The sequence below is a fragment of the Sceloporus occidentalis genome, unplaced genomic scaffold (assembly GCF_023333645.1).
Source record: "Sceloporus occidentalis isolate IW3139 unplaced genomic scaffold, rSceOcc1.0.p SCAF_9, whole genome shotgun sequence".
NCBI lineage: Eukaryota > Metazoa > Chordata > Lepidosauria > Squamata > Phrynosomatidae > Sceloporus > Sceloporus occidentalis.
The window spans coordinates 41,210,585-41,232,226 of NW_028316989.1; the positions used below are offsets into that span (position 1 = coordinate 41,210,585).

At 40.5% G+C, this 21,642-nt stretch overlaps 1 protein-coding gene across 1 annotated transcript; it reads right to left on the reverse strand.

Moving 5' to 3' along the window:
• Positions 1-978: 978 nt before the first annotated feature.
• CFAP161 (cilia and flagella associated protein 161) lies at positions 979-11,469 on the reverse strand. The gene is made up of 8 exons (XM_089538334.1): positions 11,371-11,469; positions 10,267-10,378; positions 9,108-9,197; positions 7,721-7,959; positions 6,482-6,566; positions 5,075-5,233; positions 3,952-4,025; positions 979-1,219 (listed from the first exon to the last, which is right to left on the reverse strand). The coding sequence occupies exons 2-8, from the start codon at positions 10,354-10,356 to the stop codon at positions 1,027-1,029; spliced, it is 930 nt and encodes a 309-aa protein (XP_089394460.1). The 5' UTR covers positions 10,357-10,378; positions 11,371-11,469; the 3' UTR covers positions 979-1,026.
• Positions 11,470-21,642: the final 10,173 nt, after the last annotated feature.

The window sequence follows — 21,642 nt, forward strand, 5'->3', positions numbered from 1 at the left end:
GACCGGCTCCCGGGACTTTTCTTGAAAACCAGGCGGGGACATTCCCTAAGCCCAAAAACTGTGCAAGTCCTGGGTAAAAGGGGGACATGGCAACCCTACATTAGTCTGACCTCACCTGGGTGTAGTGTGGGCATGTCCCCTTGCTTTGGACTGCACTGCAGAGTTCATCTGGGGTCATGTGGAAAATAACTCACCAAAAATCAGAATTATTCCATTTATTGTAACAGGAGTGTGAAAGAAGATGTGATGGAACTACTAGTGCTACCTCCAAGACACGCTTCCAGTGGGGACCAAGAAGCGGTGTGGGTTGTAGCCAGCCTGGCTCTGTCCAACTTGTTCTGTATTTGAGCAATCAGAGCCATCAGTGAAGAAACTGTTCATCTGTGTGTAGACCCACACATACCAAAAAGTATCCCACCTGTGAAAAATACTCTAACCACTACTGCTTAGCTATGCTAACTCACAGGTATGTGTTTTTGGAAACATCTGTAGCTTGTTTTCTTAAGCAGTGAAGAAAGTGCATTAATTGTTGATAATTACACAAATACTGATTGATATAGCAAGGTTCATTGACACTGCTGTTTATGCATTTATGGAGGTCTGTTCTTGTTATGGTGTGCTATAAATAATAAAATAAATAAAAACAACAACAGCCATGCAGCTTGTTCATTAAACCAAAATAATGACTTTGGAAAGTTTGGCTATCACATTAGCTTCTCCTTGGAAAACAGCAAAACTGACATGCTTTCCCCCCTCATCTTTGTGGGCATCTTTCTTTTTTACAAGATGCTGCCATCTAGGGATCATAATAGAAAATGGTATTGGGATTTTTCATGTCTGTCTTGTATCCACCCTGACATAAATTTGTTCTACAGTGTTTTATTTTCAAAGTGCATTGTTATTAGAAAAGAATATTAATAATATTAATATTAAGTATCAAAGAAATTATGATGCATCTTTTATAGAATCATAGGATCATATTTATTTTACAGGAGCATTAACAAAATAAATTGTTTTAAAAGCAAGTTATGCCTCTTCTTGGAGTTCAATGTTTTGTATTCTCGTCTCCTCTGATGGAGGTTTAGGTCTATCAAACATGGTGGTTGCATCACTACTAGGATTTCCAGTGACCATTATCCAGTAGTTCTTGTCTTCTTCAGCTTTATGGGTATCCAGATAAGTGTGGCAGTTGACTTCATATTCCTTTCCAAAGTATGTCCTTTAAATAAAAAGAACAGCAGGTCTACAAGTGTACTACACTATGCTCACCCTCATACAGTAGTCACGAAGTGGAATAAAAACACAGGCGTGGTATTCAGGTTGAACTGCTGGATACCTAGCAGCGGATAAGTAAGGAATTTTTATTTTAATTGTGAGATGAAAAACATTGATTTGGCATGTTAGATCTGATGTTGGATCACTTTCAAGTAACACTCCTGACCTGAATGAAGCTGTGGTCATCAAGTGACTCATATACATTTGGCAGCTTTTCCAGGATTACTTAGGGCCCAAACAGACAGGTCAAAATAAAGCTGCTTCGGGTCACTTTGGAGGTATGCAATTTCAATGACACATGCATCTTAAGAGGCCAGAAGCTGTGCCAAATCTGCACTCCAATGCTTAGGACATGGAGCATGGCTTTGGCGTGGCTTCCAGCCTCTTAGGATGCATGCATCATTTAAACAGCATACCTTCAAAGTGACCTGAAGCAGCTTTATTTTGGCCTGTCTGTTTGGGCCCAATGTACCCTCACACAGACAAACATGGCACACTAGTTCAAATGATCATATCTTGGCTTATGCAACTGAGATACAGGCCTTTTGTTTGTGAACAGAGCTGCTTCCAGAAGTTTGAATGAGGACACTTCCCATTAACCATAATTTCCCAGTTCATCTATACTTGGAAATTACAGTTACCAGCTTCAGATCAAGTCAGGATATTAAGCTAACTTGAATCTGTGGCTTTAAAATAGGTGGGCTTACCTTTTCTTAATAAACCAAGGTATAATCATCCCATCTTAGCCATGAAGCCATGAGATGAACAAAAAAAATTAACTAGCAGATATTTCCATAATCACAAGAGCACTTTTTCCTCTGTGATCAAAGCTTTTGCTGATCATTATAGATCAGGATGGGAATTGTACACACACACACACACACACACACACACAGACACAGACACACAGAGTGAGTGTATTGGACAGCCACTTCCAACATTCCTTATCATTTGCCATTCGTTAGGACTGCTGGGAACCTTAGTCCAATAACAAAGAGCCTCACAGTTACCATCTCTGATGGAGACAACCATTTTGTTACCATCATCTGACCCAACATATCATTAATTTGGGGGGAGATTGGGGGAGCTGTTGTCTTGACCTCTCTGGTCCCCATGATAAGAGAATTGGTCCCTGGAGGAACTGCACTGCTATTCAATTTTTTTCCAACAAAAACAGATTTTCTATGTTTGTAGAGGAAAAAGTAGTGTAGGGAAAATGTAGGAGAAGCACCATTGGAGGACAACATCAGCTGGTCAACGATGGGCAGATGGGAAGATGTATGAAACTCTGGGTTTTTTTTTTTACTTTCCCTGTCTTCCCCCAGGTTGGTCATCTGTCATGTTGACCAAGGCTGTTTCAGTCCAGAACCCAGTGTGAAACCAAGCTAAAAGGTGTCCAAATAAACTACAGTGCGCCCGCGTCATACACGGGCATGCTTTACACAGCTTTCAGCACAGAAAGCCACATGGGAAGGAAGGGGCGGCGCGTCCCATAGGGACGAATGGGGAGTGGGTCCATGGCGTGCATGCGAGCCCCATTCATTTAAATGGGGCTGGAGTATAGGCGTTTTTTGTTTTATGTGGAGGAGTCTGGAACAGATCCCAGCGTAAACAAAGGATGCACTGTATTTTCTACTACAGTACTTTAAGAACAACTGAAGCAGGCCAATGATCCTGGGCTGCACTGCAACATATAGTCTGCACTGTTGACCATAAGAGCAGGACTAGTGGCATCACAAAGGACAGCTGATACTAGTTCTTAAAGTTTGTGGCACGTTGCCTGTATGGGATATCAGATCACAAAGAAGGAATTACTGGGGCTGGTCATAGGGAACATATAACCTCCTTGCTGAAGCTGGCTTCCAGTCTGTTTCTGGGCAGAATCCAAAGTGCTGGGTATGACCAAAACTATCTGAAAGACCATTCTCTCCCTATATCAGCCTACCCGAGTTTTGATCTTTGGGGAGGGCTTTTTCTCACTTCCATCACCATCACAGGGATGTCTGATGAAGACTTGGGAGAGAGCCTTCTCAGTGGCTGCTCCCAGGCTCTGAAACTCTTTTCCAAGGGAGGCTTGGTTGGCCCCCTTTCTGCTCTCTTGTCACTGGAGGACAAAGACCTTCTTATTTAATTGGGCCTTCCATTTTCAGATTGTTTTAGCTATTTTGTTTTAATACAGTCTTAGCCACTTTGGGTCTCAGATGTGAGAAAAGTGGGATATACATTAAATGAATAATTAATTAACACATGACCTGAATAGCGTATGTCCTAAACCTGATCTGTGTCCCCAAGCAACCGCATGAATCACAGAACTCCAGGATTGCTCAATAACGGACTCCAGAGACTTTCTCCCTATACTAAACATCTGAAGTGGTTTAATTCTCATGATCTTTTCACCTGGAACCCCAGGAATTGTAATTCTTTGAGGGAGGTGGGTCAACATCTCTGTTTCCTCAATCCTTACAAGATTTGAATCTTAAAGTTTTTAAGTTTCTTTTAAGGTCTAGGAGTTAAAAGCTTCCAGTATTGCCCAGCAAGTGGCTGTACTGGCTGGGGAATTCTGGAAGGTGTTGTCCGTGGAAAGAAAGAAAAAAAGAAGCTGGTGAAAACGAATATTACCGGTAAGACCATATATGACAACAATGTTAATATGCCATGCCTAGAGAAGGCACTTACCTTATCCAGAAGGTTCTAGGTACTGCCAATCCTTGGTTTGTATGGCTGTGGACAATAAGGATCTTTGTGTTTGCCTGGGAAAAGTTAGAAAACATTTGTAGGTTTTCACTGTTTGTACATGAATTTGATGTACAGAAAAGCCCACCAAACACTTACATTATCATTTTTGAGGCACCTGTAAAGGCCTTTTAAGACATCTTAACTATTTTTAGTCCTTTACGTCTACACCTCCATTTTATTCTTACTGATGGTGATGTTTCCTATATGCTGCCTGGTAGTTGTATTTATTTTGTTTATTAAAATATTTATATCCCACCTTTTACTGAAGAGCTCAGGGCAGCTTACAATAAAATCAAAACAATAAATACATTTTATCTTGCACTTATGACTTTTTTTGGTCATTGTTTTTTGTCATAATAACATGTTATTGGGCAGCTTTTAAAAATCATTAAATGAGCTGTGAGAGGATAGAATTAAGGAAAATGGAGAAAGTCTAGATAGAGAAGATGAAGGTAAAATGATGAATAAGGGATGAGAGACCCTTCCCAGAATATTGAACTGCGCAGAGAAAACATGATGATGTTAAGCAGAATCCAGTTAATTGTTGCTGTAAGGGTTTTGGGCATCAGAATATTTACACACATATCACACATCCTCAAAACTGCTCCACAATATTGGAGGACCCTCTGGAAAAAGTTTTAGAGGAAGAAGAGGAAGAGAGAAAACTTGTGTGAATATAGGTCTGTTTATAGGACACTGTATTCCACACAAAGACTGGAAGAGGCAACAAATGGGCCCATATGGACTGGCCAAAATAAAGCTGCATTGGGTCACTTTGGAGGTATGCTGTTTAAATGATGCATGCATTCTAAGAGGCCGGAAGCCATGCCAATGCCAAACTCCAGTTCTAAGGATTGGAGTGCAGCTTTGGCGTGTCTGTTGCCTCTTAGGATGTAGGCATCATTTAAACAGCATACCTCCAAAGTGACCTGAAGCAGCTTTATTTTGGCCTGTCTGTATGGTCCCAAATGTTTCCTATAGCATAAGAACTTCTACAGAACAGACACAGTAAAAGGGGGAAATAGCTTTCAAGTTGATCTTGAAGTTCTATATCGTTTCTTACAGGAACTGGGAGACCTTCATTTTCCAGGCGTAACTGTGGATCCAGAAAGGTAGCTTGCCAAGAAGCCAGGTAAGTAAGTTCATCTGTCATGATTGCAGATTGGTGGTGGGATTTCTTAGCCATATTCACAAATGTCTTGTGGTCACTTGCTAGAAATAGCTGAAAATGGAAACATAAGGCAGTGATTTGCCAGGAAATTTGACAAGAAGCAGCATAGATTGAAAGACAAACATAAGAGCAAAACAAGTATTAGTGTAGTTACTAGAGTCTGGGGCTGTATTTGTAGTATTATATTGATCTGGGCGAAGTTGTGTTCTTCAGTTTGCTAATTCATTATGAATTGTTCCATATGAGGAGCACTGCATACTATCAGGAAATTAGCCACGGCATAGAAACACTTGTAAGAAACAGGATCCTATCCAAATTTACATTGATCAGTGGGTTATACACTGGAGCCAAAATGAAATGTTTGCAGTGAAACAATATAGAATTATTTTATCTCTTACTTATAACGATCAATGCACATAGTCCTTAACTTTGGATGTAGACACAGAATCACACAATCATTGAGTTGGATGAGACCTCCAGGGCCATCCAGTCCAACCCCCTGCCATGCAGGAAATCACAATCAAAGCACCCCTGAAAGATGGCCACCCAACTCCTGTTTTAAAATCTCCAAAGGAGGAGACTCCACCATACTCCGAGGGAATGTCTTCAACTGTCAAACAGTTCTTACTCTCAGGAAATTCATCCTAATGTTAAGGTAGAATATCTTTTTCTGCAGTTTGAATCTATTGCTCCAGCTCCTGTTCTCTGGAGCAGTGGAAAACAAATTTGCTCCATCTTCAGTATGACATCCCTTCAAGTGTTTAAACATGGCTATCATGTCACATCTTAACCTTCTCTTCTCCAGGCTAAATATCCCCAGTTCCCTAAGGCTATCCTCATAGCACATGGTTTCCAGACCTGTCACCCACCTGTGGATACACATCAGCTTCTCAACATCTTTTTGGGGATATGGAGCCCAGAACAGGACCCAGTTCTCCAGGTGAGGCTTAACCAAAGCAGAATAGAGTGGTACTAATACTTCCCTCGATCTAGACACTATACTTCTATTGATGCACTCTAGAATCACATTGGCATTTTAGCTGCTGCGTCACATTGTTAACTTATGTTCAATGTCTACTAGGACTCCTAGATCCCTTTTGAAGATGGGGACAACATTTGCCCCCCTCCAGTCTCCTGGGACTTCTATTCTCCTGGAATTGTCAAAGCTTATTGACAGTGGCTCTGTCGACTTGATAGGAATTAACAACAATACAGGACTAACTCCTGTGGAACCCCATATAGTTATGGAAACCTAAAAGTACAGTCAACAGTATGATATGGACGCTGTTAATTAATTACCATTCGACCTGAAAAGCCGCCTGTTGTTCCAAGACCAAAGTTCTGTCCATATCGGAGAGGATCTCCCATTGCTTCTCCTTCAGTGCTTTAATAAAAAGACAAAATTAAAACTACTTTACAAAAGGGAATGACTTCTCTGTACTTTGCTTCAATAGAAATGAGCCAGTGTCATATAATGTCAAACTCTAAGCAGTTTTGACTAATTTATTAACATGGGAACAGTCTTCCCCATTATGATGAGATGCAATATATTCTCTTTAAATTGGAATCACTGGCTGGCATTGTACTTGGGACTTAGGTCTTTATAAATGACCTTATTTTTGTGCAAAATCTAATTTAGTTATTTTGTAGATTCTATATTCTGTGATGTTATGACATATGGACATCCATTGCACAACAGTAGCTAGTGGAGAGATTGATCCACCATAGCCCAATGGTCACCAATAGGCAATGGGACACTCTCCACTGTACTTCAAGGCACCATCTAGGAAGCACTAGAATGAAAAAAGAGGACCCACTGTATATCAGAAGTGCCTGGTGCACATTGGAGCCATGGTCTGGGATGCACATGTTATCGATTCATTTTTTGGTGATTTTTTTTTTGTGTGTGTGTGTGTGGCTTTGTTGTGTTTCTGCAACATAGCTATGATTCATAATGCTACAAAATGTCAATGGTAAAGTCAGATCTTGACCATTATTTCTAAGCTTGCATTTATATCTATAAATTTAGATATTCCAATCTATGTTCCTTTGGTATTTTCTGTGCATGCAGGGGTGATCCATAGGTGATGATCCCACCATTGTGTTGTTATCACGCATCACTTCTGATTTCACTCTTCATGTAGGCAGTTGCATGGAAAGTTGCATGCTTGTGGGTTTATATTATTGAGCAGCGATTTGAACCCTTGTCTCCAGAGTCATAGTCCAGAGCTCAGACCACTACACTACACTGGCCCTCATGACTACATATTAATGTATGCAAATTTTACATAGATTGGTGACCACTATTTTGATGACATGCTTCCTCTTTTTAGTAATTGTACAATTAACCACAGCAGCCAGAGATCTGACCTGGTCATCTTCAGAGGTCTTTTGCAGGTAGACTGCATTAAATTAGTCTGGAGACTGCATTGCTTGCCTCTGCTATATTGAAATTAATCCTTTTAAAAAAAAACTCTTTTTGCCTTAGAAGGAAAATTACATTTCAAGGAATCTATTAAATTATTCAGTCTCCCTCACCTTAAAATCCGAAATGCATTCCGTCCAACTGGGGACACACTTTTTATCGCACTAACTTCACAGGGGGCAACCAGTTCTTGAGCTCTATGTAAATCTGCTTCATTGGGATTAACAGCTAGGGAGAGATCCCCGCACAATCCAGGTTCATTCTCTGCAGATGCTTGGCCGTTATCTAGATTCACCAAGAGAACAGTGTCTCCAAAGTGAATAAATCCATCGTTTGAAATGGAGAGCTGTTCCTGTTTTAAAGAAGAAGAATGGATTACAATGAACTGTAACCAATATTCTTTAGATGCTTTGGGAGCTGGAATACAACATCATCTGGAGGGTACAATTTGAAGGAGAAGCAGTGGTTCCCAAACGTTGGTCCTCCAGATGTTTTGGACTTCAGCTCCCAGAATTCTTGACCACTGGCCAAACTGGCTGGAGCTTCTGGGAGTTGAAGTCCAAAACACCCAGAGGACCAAAGTTTGGAAACCACTGGATTATAGCATGGAAGTTCTCTGCAACTGTTACCTTCTTAATATCTAATTGAAATTATCAAAGCACACAAGTGGCTTACATTCCCATCCATCATATATGTATAGTTTGGATTACATATGGGAGGGTTGTAACTCAGAGACAAGCATTATTTTCTTTGTGTGTGTGTGTGTAAATATTTATTTACTGTTCATATCCAAAAATTTCAAAATGGTGTCCACAGTAAAATGCAATATAAACACAATACACACAGACACAGAATACAAACTATAAATTCTTTTGCAAGTCCACAATACAGATATTAGCTGGAACTAAACAGGGAAGTTTTGCTGAAAAAAATAAATAAACTAAAAAATATTTTTAACATGCATTAAAAACTAAGTACTGTTGGAACATGTCAAAGGTCTGAAGGAAGACGATTTCAAACAGTACTTGCTGCTACACCAGATGCCCTGATCGAAAAGATTGCCAAGCAGACATCTTGGACATGTGGCCCTACTGAGGGGAGGTCTTCAGGTGACTTCAGTGACCAAATGGGTCTATTTGGGAGAAGTTGGTCTTATAGGTAACCAATTGCTGGGACTTTATAAACTAACAATAAAACTAAGCATGGGCTGAAAACAGATAAGTAGCAACAGCAATTCCTTCAGCATTTGTCTTATGCAGTGCCCTTAGATTACCCAATTCAGAAACCTAGGTGCATTCACAGACCAGCTGCAGTTGTCAGACCATCCTTCATAGTTTCTTGCATTACAGGGTATGGAGGCTCACAAAACTACAGCCCTCTAAAAAGCCTTACAAATGCACATATGTGACATCAACTGGGAATACTATGCACATCACACAGGGCTCTGTCACAGAAGAAAGGTAGAACATAAATCTAAGCAAACCATAATAATGATTGTACCTTCTTGTAAAGGAGGTCCTTAATTCTTTGTGATTTCTGGATTAGAAGTTCTCCTTTTTCTCTTTTATGTAAGAAGTCTTTCAGGAGTTCCTGTTTTAAAGAAAAAAGTTGACATGGCATTTAACTTGCATCCCATACATTATCGCTGCTTGGTCCGAGCGGTACAGTTTTCACACTCGGGAAACAGATTTTAGAAACATTGGTAGAACCTAAACACAACATCGAGCATTTTTCTTTTTTTAACTCACAAAAAATATGTCCCCAGTTCTGTTTAGAACCATCACAAACTGTGTGATAGTGGATGTTCAACCCACCTTCTCCTGATGTTTCCCAGCAATAGTACCAATGGAGGTGATGGCTTCTTCTTCCTCAATCCTCAAATGGGGAGGGAGCAGACAAGTGCAGGTTTAAATCATCCTAAATACCTACATGGCCCTAGATCCCATTTTGGAAGCTACAAGGTCAGCCCTGGGTTAGACCTGGATGAGGACCATCAAGGAATACCACCTTTGATAGGCTATGTTTCAGTGGAAGACAATAGCAAACTACCTATGAATATTCCTAGCCCAAGACAGTTGTCTAAAATTCATGGGAATCACCATAGATTGACATGCAGCATGAAGGCACATACATACACACATCTCTCTGTGAAGGTTCTGATCTGATTTAAAGCCACACATGCTTCCTTGTAAGTAAAACAGTAAGTGATCCTAAGCTATAGCCTATGCATTTCATCTCTTATGGCATCTATCCCGTAATATCTACATAAATGTGGCCCTGAATGGGGGTAAACTGAAAGCTAAACCTGTTGCTATGATCACACAATCATTCACTGCATTTTTTAAATCTGCACAGGCACATTCCAACCTAAACAGAGATCCAGCATGAAATAGTGGTTTGAGTGTTGGACTATGACTCTGGAGACCAGGATACGAATCCCCACTCGGCCATGGAAAACCACAGGGCAACCTTGGCCAAGTCACCCAGCCTCAGAAAAAGGCAAATGCAACCCCCCTTTGAACTAATCTTGCCAAGAAAACCTCACGATATGTTCACCTTAGGATCTCCATAGGTCAGAAATGACTTGAATGCACACAACCACAACAATGGTGGAAACCAAATGATGCCAAGCTGTGATAAAGGAATAGATATTAGTTACCTCTTCTAAACAGACATCTTCATTCCAGTTTCCTATACGCACTCCTGGGCTGTAGACCCTGCCACTCATGCTTGTCCTTATATTGAACATGTTGCCTGGCTCAGAAGTCAGCCTGGAAGGAGAGTGAAAACATTGACCTTGGCGGTCAAGAATCAAACCAACTGTGCTTTGCTGTACGCTTTTCCAAGCACAACAACAGATCTGTGTTGCGTTTGCAGGTTGTCATGGGGATCCTGCATGCAAGAGATTGGTCCAGCTGGAGGAAAGCTGTGAGCCAATCAGAATAAAATGGAATGCATAAGAGAGGCTGCTCTTTTGCATCCCATTCACTATACAGCGGAAATGGAGCCAGCTTGTAGATCATACATGTTTGATAATACATGGAGATTTTAAAGAAAATGTTGTTTTTTCTTAAAGTCCTAGAAATTCCCAGCCTGCATAACTATGGATCAAAATGACTGGGGGATTCTGAGACTGGCGGTCTAAAAATAACTATTCCAAACTCTAGAAATACCCCTGTTAATTATATATATATATATATATATATATATATATATATATATATTAGAAAGGAAGATTGTTTTTCCTCCCACAAACTCGCAGCATCAAGTGAGATAGCAAACATGAGGAAAAGGCCCTAGCAATGGATGTAAGAGGTGGGATAAAGCCAGAAAAGGATGGCATGTTGTCAGTAAAGATGACTCCTGCGCTCCTATGTTTTGGGCTCGGACATTACATACACCCATTCAAATTAGATTTAGACATTCCATCTATTTGTCAAAATGAAAGCATCATTAAATTATTAGCATTGCCATATACAAAACCAAAACAATCAAGAGCCATGCCTGCTTTGACATATTTGCATATCCTGTTCCAACTACCTTTGCGTCCGCCTTTGAAAATCTATCTATCTATCTATCTATCTATCTATCTATCTGGCAGGTTCAGATAAGAGGGGACTAGATTTATCTTTTTATTGTCTTCCCTTTCAATACAGAACTTCTTCCAAGGCAACTTACAAAATAACAGTGTCATAACAAACTGAACATAATAGGATTGAATATAATAAAGTTTAAATGTGCAAATTCCTCTTTTAAGACTTACTCTAAACTGCAGACTTCAAATCCACATCTTCCTTTCTTTTGGGAATTGTTTGTGTCCCTTTGATTTCCTCTGCTTTTGTACTACATTTTACGTATGGAGAGTTCTAGACAACTTGAAGGCATGCACAGTATGAAATTTTGGTTAGTTCTGGCAAAGGCACTGCACAGTTTTGTGTTTTGGAGTTTAATACAATAGCTCCATCTTCTGGTACATTTGGTTCAATTTGTTGCCTTTCTTAGCACACTGTGTTCATCTGAAAGCTGGTTCACAAACGCCTCCTCTCCATGGCTTATATAAGACCATGAATAAGCATTTGTTTTTGTTCAAATATATTTGGGTTGTCAAATTAGGTTTTTGGAAGGGATGGGAGTGATGATTTGGGCTTTTTATAATAATGCTAATGAATCTATCCAGTATCGAAGACATTTGTGCTTTTAAATTCCAACTTATTTTCCCCCTTTCTTCCTTGGATGACAGACCACCAATAAATACCAGATGCTTTGGGCTATATTTCAGAGGAAGGAACGGGCAAAGCTACCTCTGAGGACTCCTCACATAAGAAAACCCTATGAAATTAATGGGGTTCCGTACGTTAACATGTGCTCTGAAGGTACATACACACTGGAAGAACAGCAGGGTCTTTCCAAAAATGGCCCCCAAACTGTGGAACAATTAGTAATTAAGCTACTACTGTCTCTTCCTTTTAGGTTTTTCTAAATGATTCCAGGGAAGTTTTTTCTTATGTGTATTTGGTGACCAAAAAAAGGAAAAGATGGGAATGCTGTTTTTTTACCTGTTGTGTATATATTTTCTCTACTGGGAGCGATCTTTCTTTCTTTCTTTCTTTCTTTCTTTCTTTCTTTCTTTCTAATATAGTAGTTGTATTTTAATTATCATTTTTAGGATTTCTGTATTTCATTGTTAGCATTTTGATAGTTTTCAAAGCCATGTTGGATGGAGCCAGAGGAAAAATGACAACTACTTGAAAATGTATCCCACGTTGCATAATAGGACGGTATCAGTTCAGTGTTGTGTATTATTACACCTTATCATCGTTCTATATCCATCCATATATACTTCAGGGGTCTCTAGCATAGAAAAACCAAGAGATCACAGAAGGATTGCCCCTATCATTCTGTTATTATTATTTTTTGGAAGTGGGGTAAAATTTTAGGGGGGAAAAAGTTTTTAAAAAATACAAGAGGATCAATTATTATCTTTTTAATGATCATTATAAAATTGATTTTGGAGCTCCCTTATACACCCTGTTGGTTCTGTTTTTAAGCTCTATGGCCAAAGAAGCTAATGTTCGTTGCCCTTCGTCAGAACAGAGTCCGCTAAATTTGTCTTTACTCATCCATTTTGGCTGTCCATTTCCTCTTTAGCAGGAAGTCCCCCATCAGAGGGATTTTCCAAAAGTTTTCCAGCTATTCATAGTAGTGGGAAAGGATACACACCCGACCCGCCCAAACCTCTTAGAAGCGAGCCATTTTTAAAGCTCACTCCTGGGAAGATAAACTTCACAAAAACACCATTGGGAATCAGGAATGGTCTCTGACCCTGCCTACCATTCTCATGCCTGATTCCTGTTTGGTCAGTTCCCCACCCTTCTAAATTACCAAGAGGTGAACAAGGGCAAGAAATAGAGATTGTAATGGTAAATATTTAATTTCCAAACAGGAAATATATGTCTAAATCAGAAAGGGCTTCAACAAAACCCTCTCTCATTGACGCCCATCTACATGGAGGCAGGTATTTTTGGGCATCACAGTAGCAGTACTCTGAATCAGTTCTGTGCTACTGTCATCAAAATTGCAACACACCGTTATAACATTATTATTCCATTTTTAACTCCTATGGAATTCTGGGGTTTGTAGTTTAAAAAGCTCTCTGGCTGAGAAATATAGGCTGAATTGACCTTAGAGTCCTTCAAGATGGAATTCACAACACTGCAGTTGCAGTAGAGGCATTTAACCACTGCACCACCAGGGCTTAAATATGGCTAAAGTCCAGTTATCCTTTTGATTTCCCTTCTCTAAACGCTACAAAATGTGAGCAAAATACTTTTACCATATATACTCGACTATACGTCAACCTCATGTATAAGTTGAGGGCAGGTTTGGGGGCCAAAATTATGGATTTTGAGGTAAGTGGGGGTAAAATCTAGGGGCATTTAACAGAGGATCTAAAGGATGATGCAAAAGAAAACAATGCCAAAGAACTTGCAAAATTCTAGCAGGCGTGACTATTTGAACTCAAAATAAAGGCTAGATTAATTAATTAATTAATTAATTAATTAATTAATGGGGGGGGGGGTCAGTGATTCCAAGACAGATTACATTTTTGCCTTTCACCAGGGGATGGTTCCTTTTTTAAAAGTGTTAGAGTACAGTACTGACAGTAGCTATATTGACCCAATTTGTTTTTTGGGGGTCAATTTTTTGACTAAAATTTCTAGACTTATACATGAGTATATACAGTATGTGTTAATATATATATTAAGAAATAAATATTCTCTTTTTTTAAAAAAAATCAAACATTGATGTGGAAAGAGTCAAATGTAGTTTATGAATGAACACATGCATATTTTACATGGACTGGAAATAGACCTCCTTCCTGGTCCATTCATAATTTAAACAATTCAAGTTTCAGTTGCATGGACTCCTGATAATATCACCTTGCATCCTTCATTTGAGCACTGCACAGCATATCACTGTCTGCTGCACCAATGTGCACTACTGCTTCTTTCTGCTTCTTTTTTGTCTATTTGGGGACATAAGAGGAATGCTGCTTTCTACTCTGCCGCTGCCTGTTTCTAATATTAGAATGGAGGGAGCAGCTCACTTCCTGGAGGCATCAGCACAGTTTTGTTCTGCAGAATGTCTTCACTTTTTCGCTCTCTCCTTCCCTTTCCACCCCCAGAAGTATCAATGAGCATGTGGAAACAATTGTGATAAACAGCTTTCAATTAAATGCAAAGCATCACCTAGACTTGTAGCAGTTCAGCTTTCAGTTTTATGGGGGATATAAATCTATGAAAGGAAAAAAAGGAAGGTTGCATGGTTTCTTTTAGCATCTAAAAGTACTGGGTTTTTTTGATCAGAGAACAGAAGGTAATCCATGTTCTTTTCAAGTTCCTCACTGATCCAGATAACTCAGGATTACGTGCAATGGAGCTGGAGAACTAAAATGATGTCTTTTTGCAAATGGGTTGGCATCAGTATCTGGCACGCTGTGCCCTGGCTGGGTCTACCAAGTTGGTTGTTGTTGTTGTGTGTCTTCAAGTCATTTCTGATTAACATCCTAAGACCTTAAGGTGAACCTATCATGTCATTTTCTTGGCAAACTTGTTCAGAGGAGGTTTGCCATTGCCTTCCCCTGAGGCTGAGAGCATGTGACTTGCCCACTGTCACCCAGTGGGTTTCATAGCCAAGTGAGCAATCAAACCCTGGTCTCCAGAGCCACAGTTCAACACTCAAACCACTATGCCATGCTGGCTATACAACCAGGGTTGGTAGCTGACCTGAAACCACTACAGCAGATAACAAATTCTGTGAGGCAGCCATTTTAAATTTTCCACAAGGCCCTTGACATAATGTTTCATTGTGGCCCCAACTAGGGGCTGCATTTTGATTTTCCACTTGCTCCACCAAATGCATCTGAGGAAGTAAACTTAAGTCTATGAAAGCTAGTCTCAAAGGTGTTACAAGATATCTCTACATGCTGAAGTGATGTACATGAAGTACTCTAGGACACAGATGCAAATGTTAAAAGACAGATTCCCAGATACCCACTACTTGATACAGGTTAGTCTACAGCTGGAAGAAGCACACTGTTTTAGGAGCGGACCTGGAATCTGCTCTAGACACATCTGGTGTCAGAGGTAATATCCGCAGGGAGTTCCAAGATCCCATGATGCTGGCATGGACTGCATTTTCTGGCACTCAAATCAGTGCTGGGCAACCACCATTGTAACTGCTTGCAATATTCTGAGTTTTTCATTGCTCCAATTAATTCTGGGTGATAAGGAGCTGAAGGGCCATGCAGGACAGATGATTATTTTATCCTTTCTTCTTGTTGAAGGTCAGGGCTGAAGAAGAGTGAGAAGAATGCTGCAAGTAAGCAACTGGTTGCACAGATGGGAAAAGATTTGACTTTTTAAACCATGATCTGTGCTTACATGAAGATGGATTTTAGGAAAGCATGGGTTGCAATGCATTCAAATTGTTAAACATGTGTTTGCTAGGAGTCTTGCAATCTTGATCAGGAAGGCTTTAAACTGAATCCTGTGGAGGAAGAATGAAATATCTCAGAGTACAAGGAGACCACCAAGTAATAGAGACAATAGTATTAACAAGGAGGAACAAACTAGGCAGGAAAAACACTGGACTTAAAGAAGTTAAGTGCCAACTGATTTCTGATCTGAAATAACTTGGGACCTTAATACTTGAATGAGTGTCTATCTCACCAGTAGAAGCAATACATTGTGGGAAGCCATGGATGAGGGCCTTCTCTGCTGTAGTGCTTCATTTGCAGATCCGATTAGCACAGCACTGGTTCCTTTCTGACAACAGGTCAAAGCACAACCTTTCATTAAAGCCTTTGGAGTCTGATTTACTTTTCAAATGCACACATACATGTAATGGAATGAGCAATGGCAATGAATTAAGATTTTAAAACACAATAGTGATTAACAGGAATGTATCACTTTGAAAAGAAAACATCTTTCCAAGCCCTGTCTTAAGTATGGGAAAGAACAGCCTTTATGTAGCGGGGCTTTTTAGGAACCAAGCATCTTTGATAGGAGCAGGATACAAAGCAGACTGCAGCCCTGCCCTGTCTGTTGAGGAAGTCAACTCCACCCCAGCTAAAATGGGCAAAAACATAATAGCTAGTAAACAGATTACTAGGCAGGATTTTTATATACTGTCCAACTGTCCTGTTCTGGGGCATTTCCCATTACTCTTCTGTTGCTTCATTTTTCCCACTGCTTTTAAAATGTCCCGGTTTCTCTCTCCTCCTTTTACTTTCCCCCATTGGCCTTGGCTTCTTTCCATAGTTCAAACTGAGTTCAGAGTGCAAAAATAGTTTGCACTCCATGAACAGGGAGAGGGAGGAGAGGAAAGAGCAGGATCTTGCCTTTCCCAGTGGGGTCAGGCAAAAGCAAATTGCTGCATCCTGTCCTAGTTTATGTAGTCACCTTGATTAATAATTTTTGCCATCTTGATTGCCCTCTGATCTATCGTGTTGCTTGGCCACATGTGCCACAGTTTCAATTGGAGGGTATTTTAAGAGCCAGCGTGGTGTTTGAGCGTCTGACTACAACTTTGGAGACCAGAGTTCAATTCCCAGCTGGGCCATGAAACCCACTGCATGACCTGGAACAAGTCAGACACTCTCAGACTTAGGCAATGGCAAACCACCTCTGAACAAACCTTGCCAACAAAACCTCATGTTAGTTTCACCTTAGGGTTGCCATAAATCGGAAATGACTTGAAGGCACAAATGGCAACAGAAAAGGCTGGTTTTTAAGCGATTAGTTCCTGAATTCAGTTCACCTTCACCTAGATGAAGCAGAATAATCCTTGTTTTCCCAGCTCATTCCAAGAAAGGAACTATTTGAGGGTTTTAACAGTAAAGGACACATGTTCAGAGTGATTTTTTTGCTCTTCTTTTGAGGCTGAGAGAGTGTGACTTGCCCAAGGTTTCCATGGCTGAGTGGGGATTTGAACCCTAGTCTCCAGAGTCCTGTTCAAACACCCAAACCACTATACTACACTACCTCTTACTTGTTTCTATGTAAACATGCACCAAATTATACCAAACTGTGAAACGCTTATAGGATTTCAGCCTTAAGGGACTCTTTGCCCCATCCTTTTGCTCACATACTGAACTGTTTGCCTGGCTGCCTATTTATTTCCAAACTGGTAAATCCCAGCTCTGACTGTATAGGAAGTGTCTGCACAGGGAACCTAATGCAAACCAGCAGGATGCTTTGTTGCACTGCGTACATTCTCTCGCTATGATGTCACCCTTATTGCTGACTTGGGGCAGATGCTTTGCAATGGCGTTGTTTGACCACCTCTGTTTCTAATCCACTTTGATGGTCTGGGGCCATCTGTACATCGTCAGCCAGTTATGACAGCCCACATACACACACTCATGTTACTTACATACATACTACTTCAAGGATAACTTAACTTTCCCACTAACATACACACACCAAGAAAGGACAAACTTTTAGTAAAACCGATGACACGCCGTAAAGTGGAGCATAAATATGGACAGTGGCCAAAGTTTTCAAAATGCAACTGCCACAGTTTCTTTCTTTGTCTGATTGGGGCTGTGACAACTGCACACTGCAGCCCCAATCTGGCCTTTCTACAGCACAAGGAGCTGCAAAAAGTGGCTCCTTTCTGCGCTGTGGAAAGGGCGCCATAGCTGCCAGTGCTGCAGCTTTTTTGGTGTTCCTTTGGTGCTGCGTCATCTGGATGCAGTGCCAGAGGAGCACCGTGATGCCGTCTGCCGTGTAGTGGGGCACGCAGTGTCACGCCAGCGTGGGAGCTGAGTTGGGGAATGCCTTTAACCACTGTGTCATCAGGGGCTGTACATACAGCCCCTAAAGGGTGGCAAGACCATTTCCTAGCTGGATCAGATCCTTTCCTAGCTGGATCAGATCCGCAGCAACCTCATGCTGCGGCCCCTATCCAGCCTTTTGAAGGTGTATATACATCAACATATACAAATATTATGAATGTCCATATCCTCCCTGTGTGTGTATGTGTGTGTGTGTATAATCTTTTTTAGTGATGCCTAAGTGGACACCCTAAATAAAACGGTCTCACCCTCTTTGACTAAGCAATGAAATGTACATATAAGTTCAAAAAGAAACAAAGAAAGATTGTGCTATTCACGTTTCCCATGCAGATTTACATGAGGATGCAAATGACCCAATGCTTGCTCAGTTCTCCAGTGTGGGTTAGCAGCAACTGTTTTCTCTTTCCTCCACACCCACTCTCTCTTTTCATCTAATAGTGAAGTTATTTATAGAATGCTTCTTCATGCAGCCTTCTTTGCCAGCGAAACAATGTCACGTGAACAGGCTGTCATTAAATCGGGGTGAAAGGCAAAGGGAAAATATAGAAATCGCCCACCTTTTAAACATTTGAACTCGACAAAAACAAGCTGGGTGTGGATCCACTCTGAAATTGCAACTTGTCCAAAGTTTAGAAGAAGGGAAGGGTGGGAAAACATTTTTTTAAGCCCTTTAGTTCCATAGTCTGCTTGATTGAAAACATACCCAACATTGTTTTGGGCTTGCAAAAATGAGGATTATCTCTGATGTTTTGAAATATATATATATATATATTTAAAATAAAATAAAATAAAATAAACCAGTTCTTTATCCTTGCTTAGTTTTATTTAATTCTTGAAGAACTGTGAATGAATTCTGCAGGATGTATGAAGCTGTAAGAGAGAAAAGAGAGTGCTTGTTACATTCAGGAAGAGTTTCTGAAAATAATATCAGTTTAAAGATGATCCTGATATCACGATACTTCATATTAACATTTGTTGTTGTGAAATGAAATGCTATTTCAGTCTTTATGAATGAGGCATGCAGGCTGTTGTTTACTGTTCCTCTGATCCCATCTGGCAGGGTTTGGTGAATGAAATTCTCTGCCACTGGAAGAAGTAGAAAAATATCTTTCCCAAACCAAACCCAAAAGCAGACATGCACACAGGCACACAGGTCTAAATACTATTGTTAATCCTGACTAAACTAGAGCCATTAAATCATACCCTCCGAATGACCCAACCTGGCAGGGACAGTCCAAATTAATTCTCTGTCATCCCACATTTTCAGCTGCTTTCACAATGTCCCAATTTCTCTCTTTTCTTCAATTACTTCAATTGCTGCAAACTGAGTTCCAAGTGCAAAAGTAGTTTTTACTCAGTTACTTCAGCAGTGAAAGAGGGGGCAGAATCTTGCCCCTCCCAGTAAAATCAAGCAAAAGTAAACTAGTCTTATCTCTCCTAGCTTGTGTGTTCTTCCTTATTCATAACATTTGCCATCCTGACCACACTGATATTGCTTTGCACACAATCAATCAGTCAATCAATCAATCAATCACCCCTTCTCTGCTTCGGTTGTGTCCTCATTTCCTGTGCAAAAGTTCAGTTGTGCTGTTCTGCTTATTTGGGGTGGTCAATGAGTGCGGTTTGGGTGGGGAAAGGAAAAAGGGTGGATATTACAATTTGATTTCCTCCTCCGCAACTTGCTTCTTTTTCCAACACTCCAGCCCTGTTCAAGAGTCTCTCGGTCACTACAATGGTAAAACACCATGGTGTGCTAATGCTCTCATTCTCTCTCACCAGGGGCCAGATGTACTCACCACAAAAGGAAGAAAAGGCACTGCAGAATATAGGACACTCAAGAAAAATGTAGGCTATCCCCAAATAGAAGCTAAAAACACTTAATATAAATATAAATTCATGCTGCTTAGTGCTGTTCGAAATGGTGGACATTTTGGAATTTCTTCTGTGCAGAAGGCAGAAATATAGGGCCTGTCCTGGAAAAGGAGGGTGTCTGGTCATCCTGTCTCTTACACACAGACATGCACATTCACACATACACACACACACCTGGAAATGTCAGAGGAAAAGGCAAAAGAGTCATACAGTTTAAGGTAGCATTTATTTCATTAACCTGCTGCTACACAAAAGCCGGGGATAGATCAGACGGACGGACAGATCAATAACTACTGACTTTCCTCAGTTCGCTATTAGTTTAGTCTGAGAGTCTGATTTATCCTGATCAGAAAGCCCCCCCCCCCCCGCCCCAGGAAAAAAGGTATATTTCTATGGGTTAGGGTCATTTGTGTGTGTGTGTGATCATATGTGGTAGACAATGAAAAAGGGTAAGGATAATGTCTTCATTCATCTAATGGGCAGGCAGTCCCAAATGCTGGGTACGCTAAAGTTTTTGTGCAAATGGATGAATCCAAGAATGGTTCTGAAAGTGTGAAAGGAAAGAGAGCGATTCCTATTAAATAGCGTTTTTACAGATGTCACTCTAGCAAGAGAACAGCCTCGTGAGATAAGGCTCAGAGTGATGTAATTCTGGGTTTTTCAGACTATGTGGCCACGTTCTAGAAGAGTTTATTCCTGATGTTTCTCCAGCATCTTCTCTGAAGATGCCAGCCACAGATGCTGGCGAAATGTCAAAAATAAGCTCTTCTAGAACATGTCCACATAGCCAAAAAAAACCCACAAAAAAAAACTATGGATACCAGCCATAAAAGCCTTTGGCTTCACATTTTTGAAAGGCTAGTCTGATTGAATTTTGGAAGCACCTTTCTGACTGAGTGACTTCTGTCCATCTATAGTAGAGATGGAACTGTAAAAGAAGAACCATGAAAGCAACAAAACTCCATCCAACTTTCTTTCCTTCGATGTACAAGATAAATTATGACATAGTAATGTCTGTCTGGAGTTAAAAAATGCCCTTCTCTCCAATGACTTTCTGCCATTTAAAATATCAGACCTAGCTATCTGAAATTGAAAAATGGCACTCCCAAAATGAGCTTGCTCTTAACTTCTCAAGGTGGCCCTGATCTCTGAGGAAGGTTTATCAGAAGTAGTATATGGCTATGCTGTTAGGTCTGCTGCGCTAGCTATCCACATACCCTTTTGTATTTGTGTCTTTTTGGGTTTTTTATTTGCATTTGAAAATGAATATTAGCATGCTAATGGAGAACTATAGATTTTCCAATCTAATTATAAGCGGAGGGTTGTGCAATGAGAGAGGGTGAGGAGAAGAGGGAAGAGCACATGAGCTGTGTAATATTCTGCTAACAATTGGAAATATGATTAGTGTGTCAGTGTGTTTACTAAAGCATTTTCCATGGAGAATATCAGGACTGTAAGGAGAAGGCTTTACATAACCTGAAGCTGAGGTTGTCCAAGGCCCAGGACCTTTCGTATGGTGAAGCATGCGACAAGTAGGTCCTGCGAATAGAAATAGAATAAGAGAAGTGTGTGTGTGTGCGTGCATGCGCGTGCGCCTTTAAATCACCTGTGAACTTATGGTGATCCCATGAATTTCATTGTGTTTTCTTAGACAAAGGATCCTCAGAGGTGGTTTTGCCAGGACCTTCCTTTGCACCTGGCATTTGGGCATCTGCCCAAAATGCCATTGTTAGGCAAGGACTGCATTCAAAATCTTTAGCGTGTAAATAATGATCTCTGTGCTGTGGGTCCTTCCTTTGACCT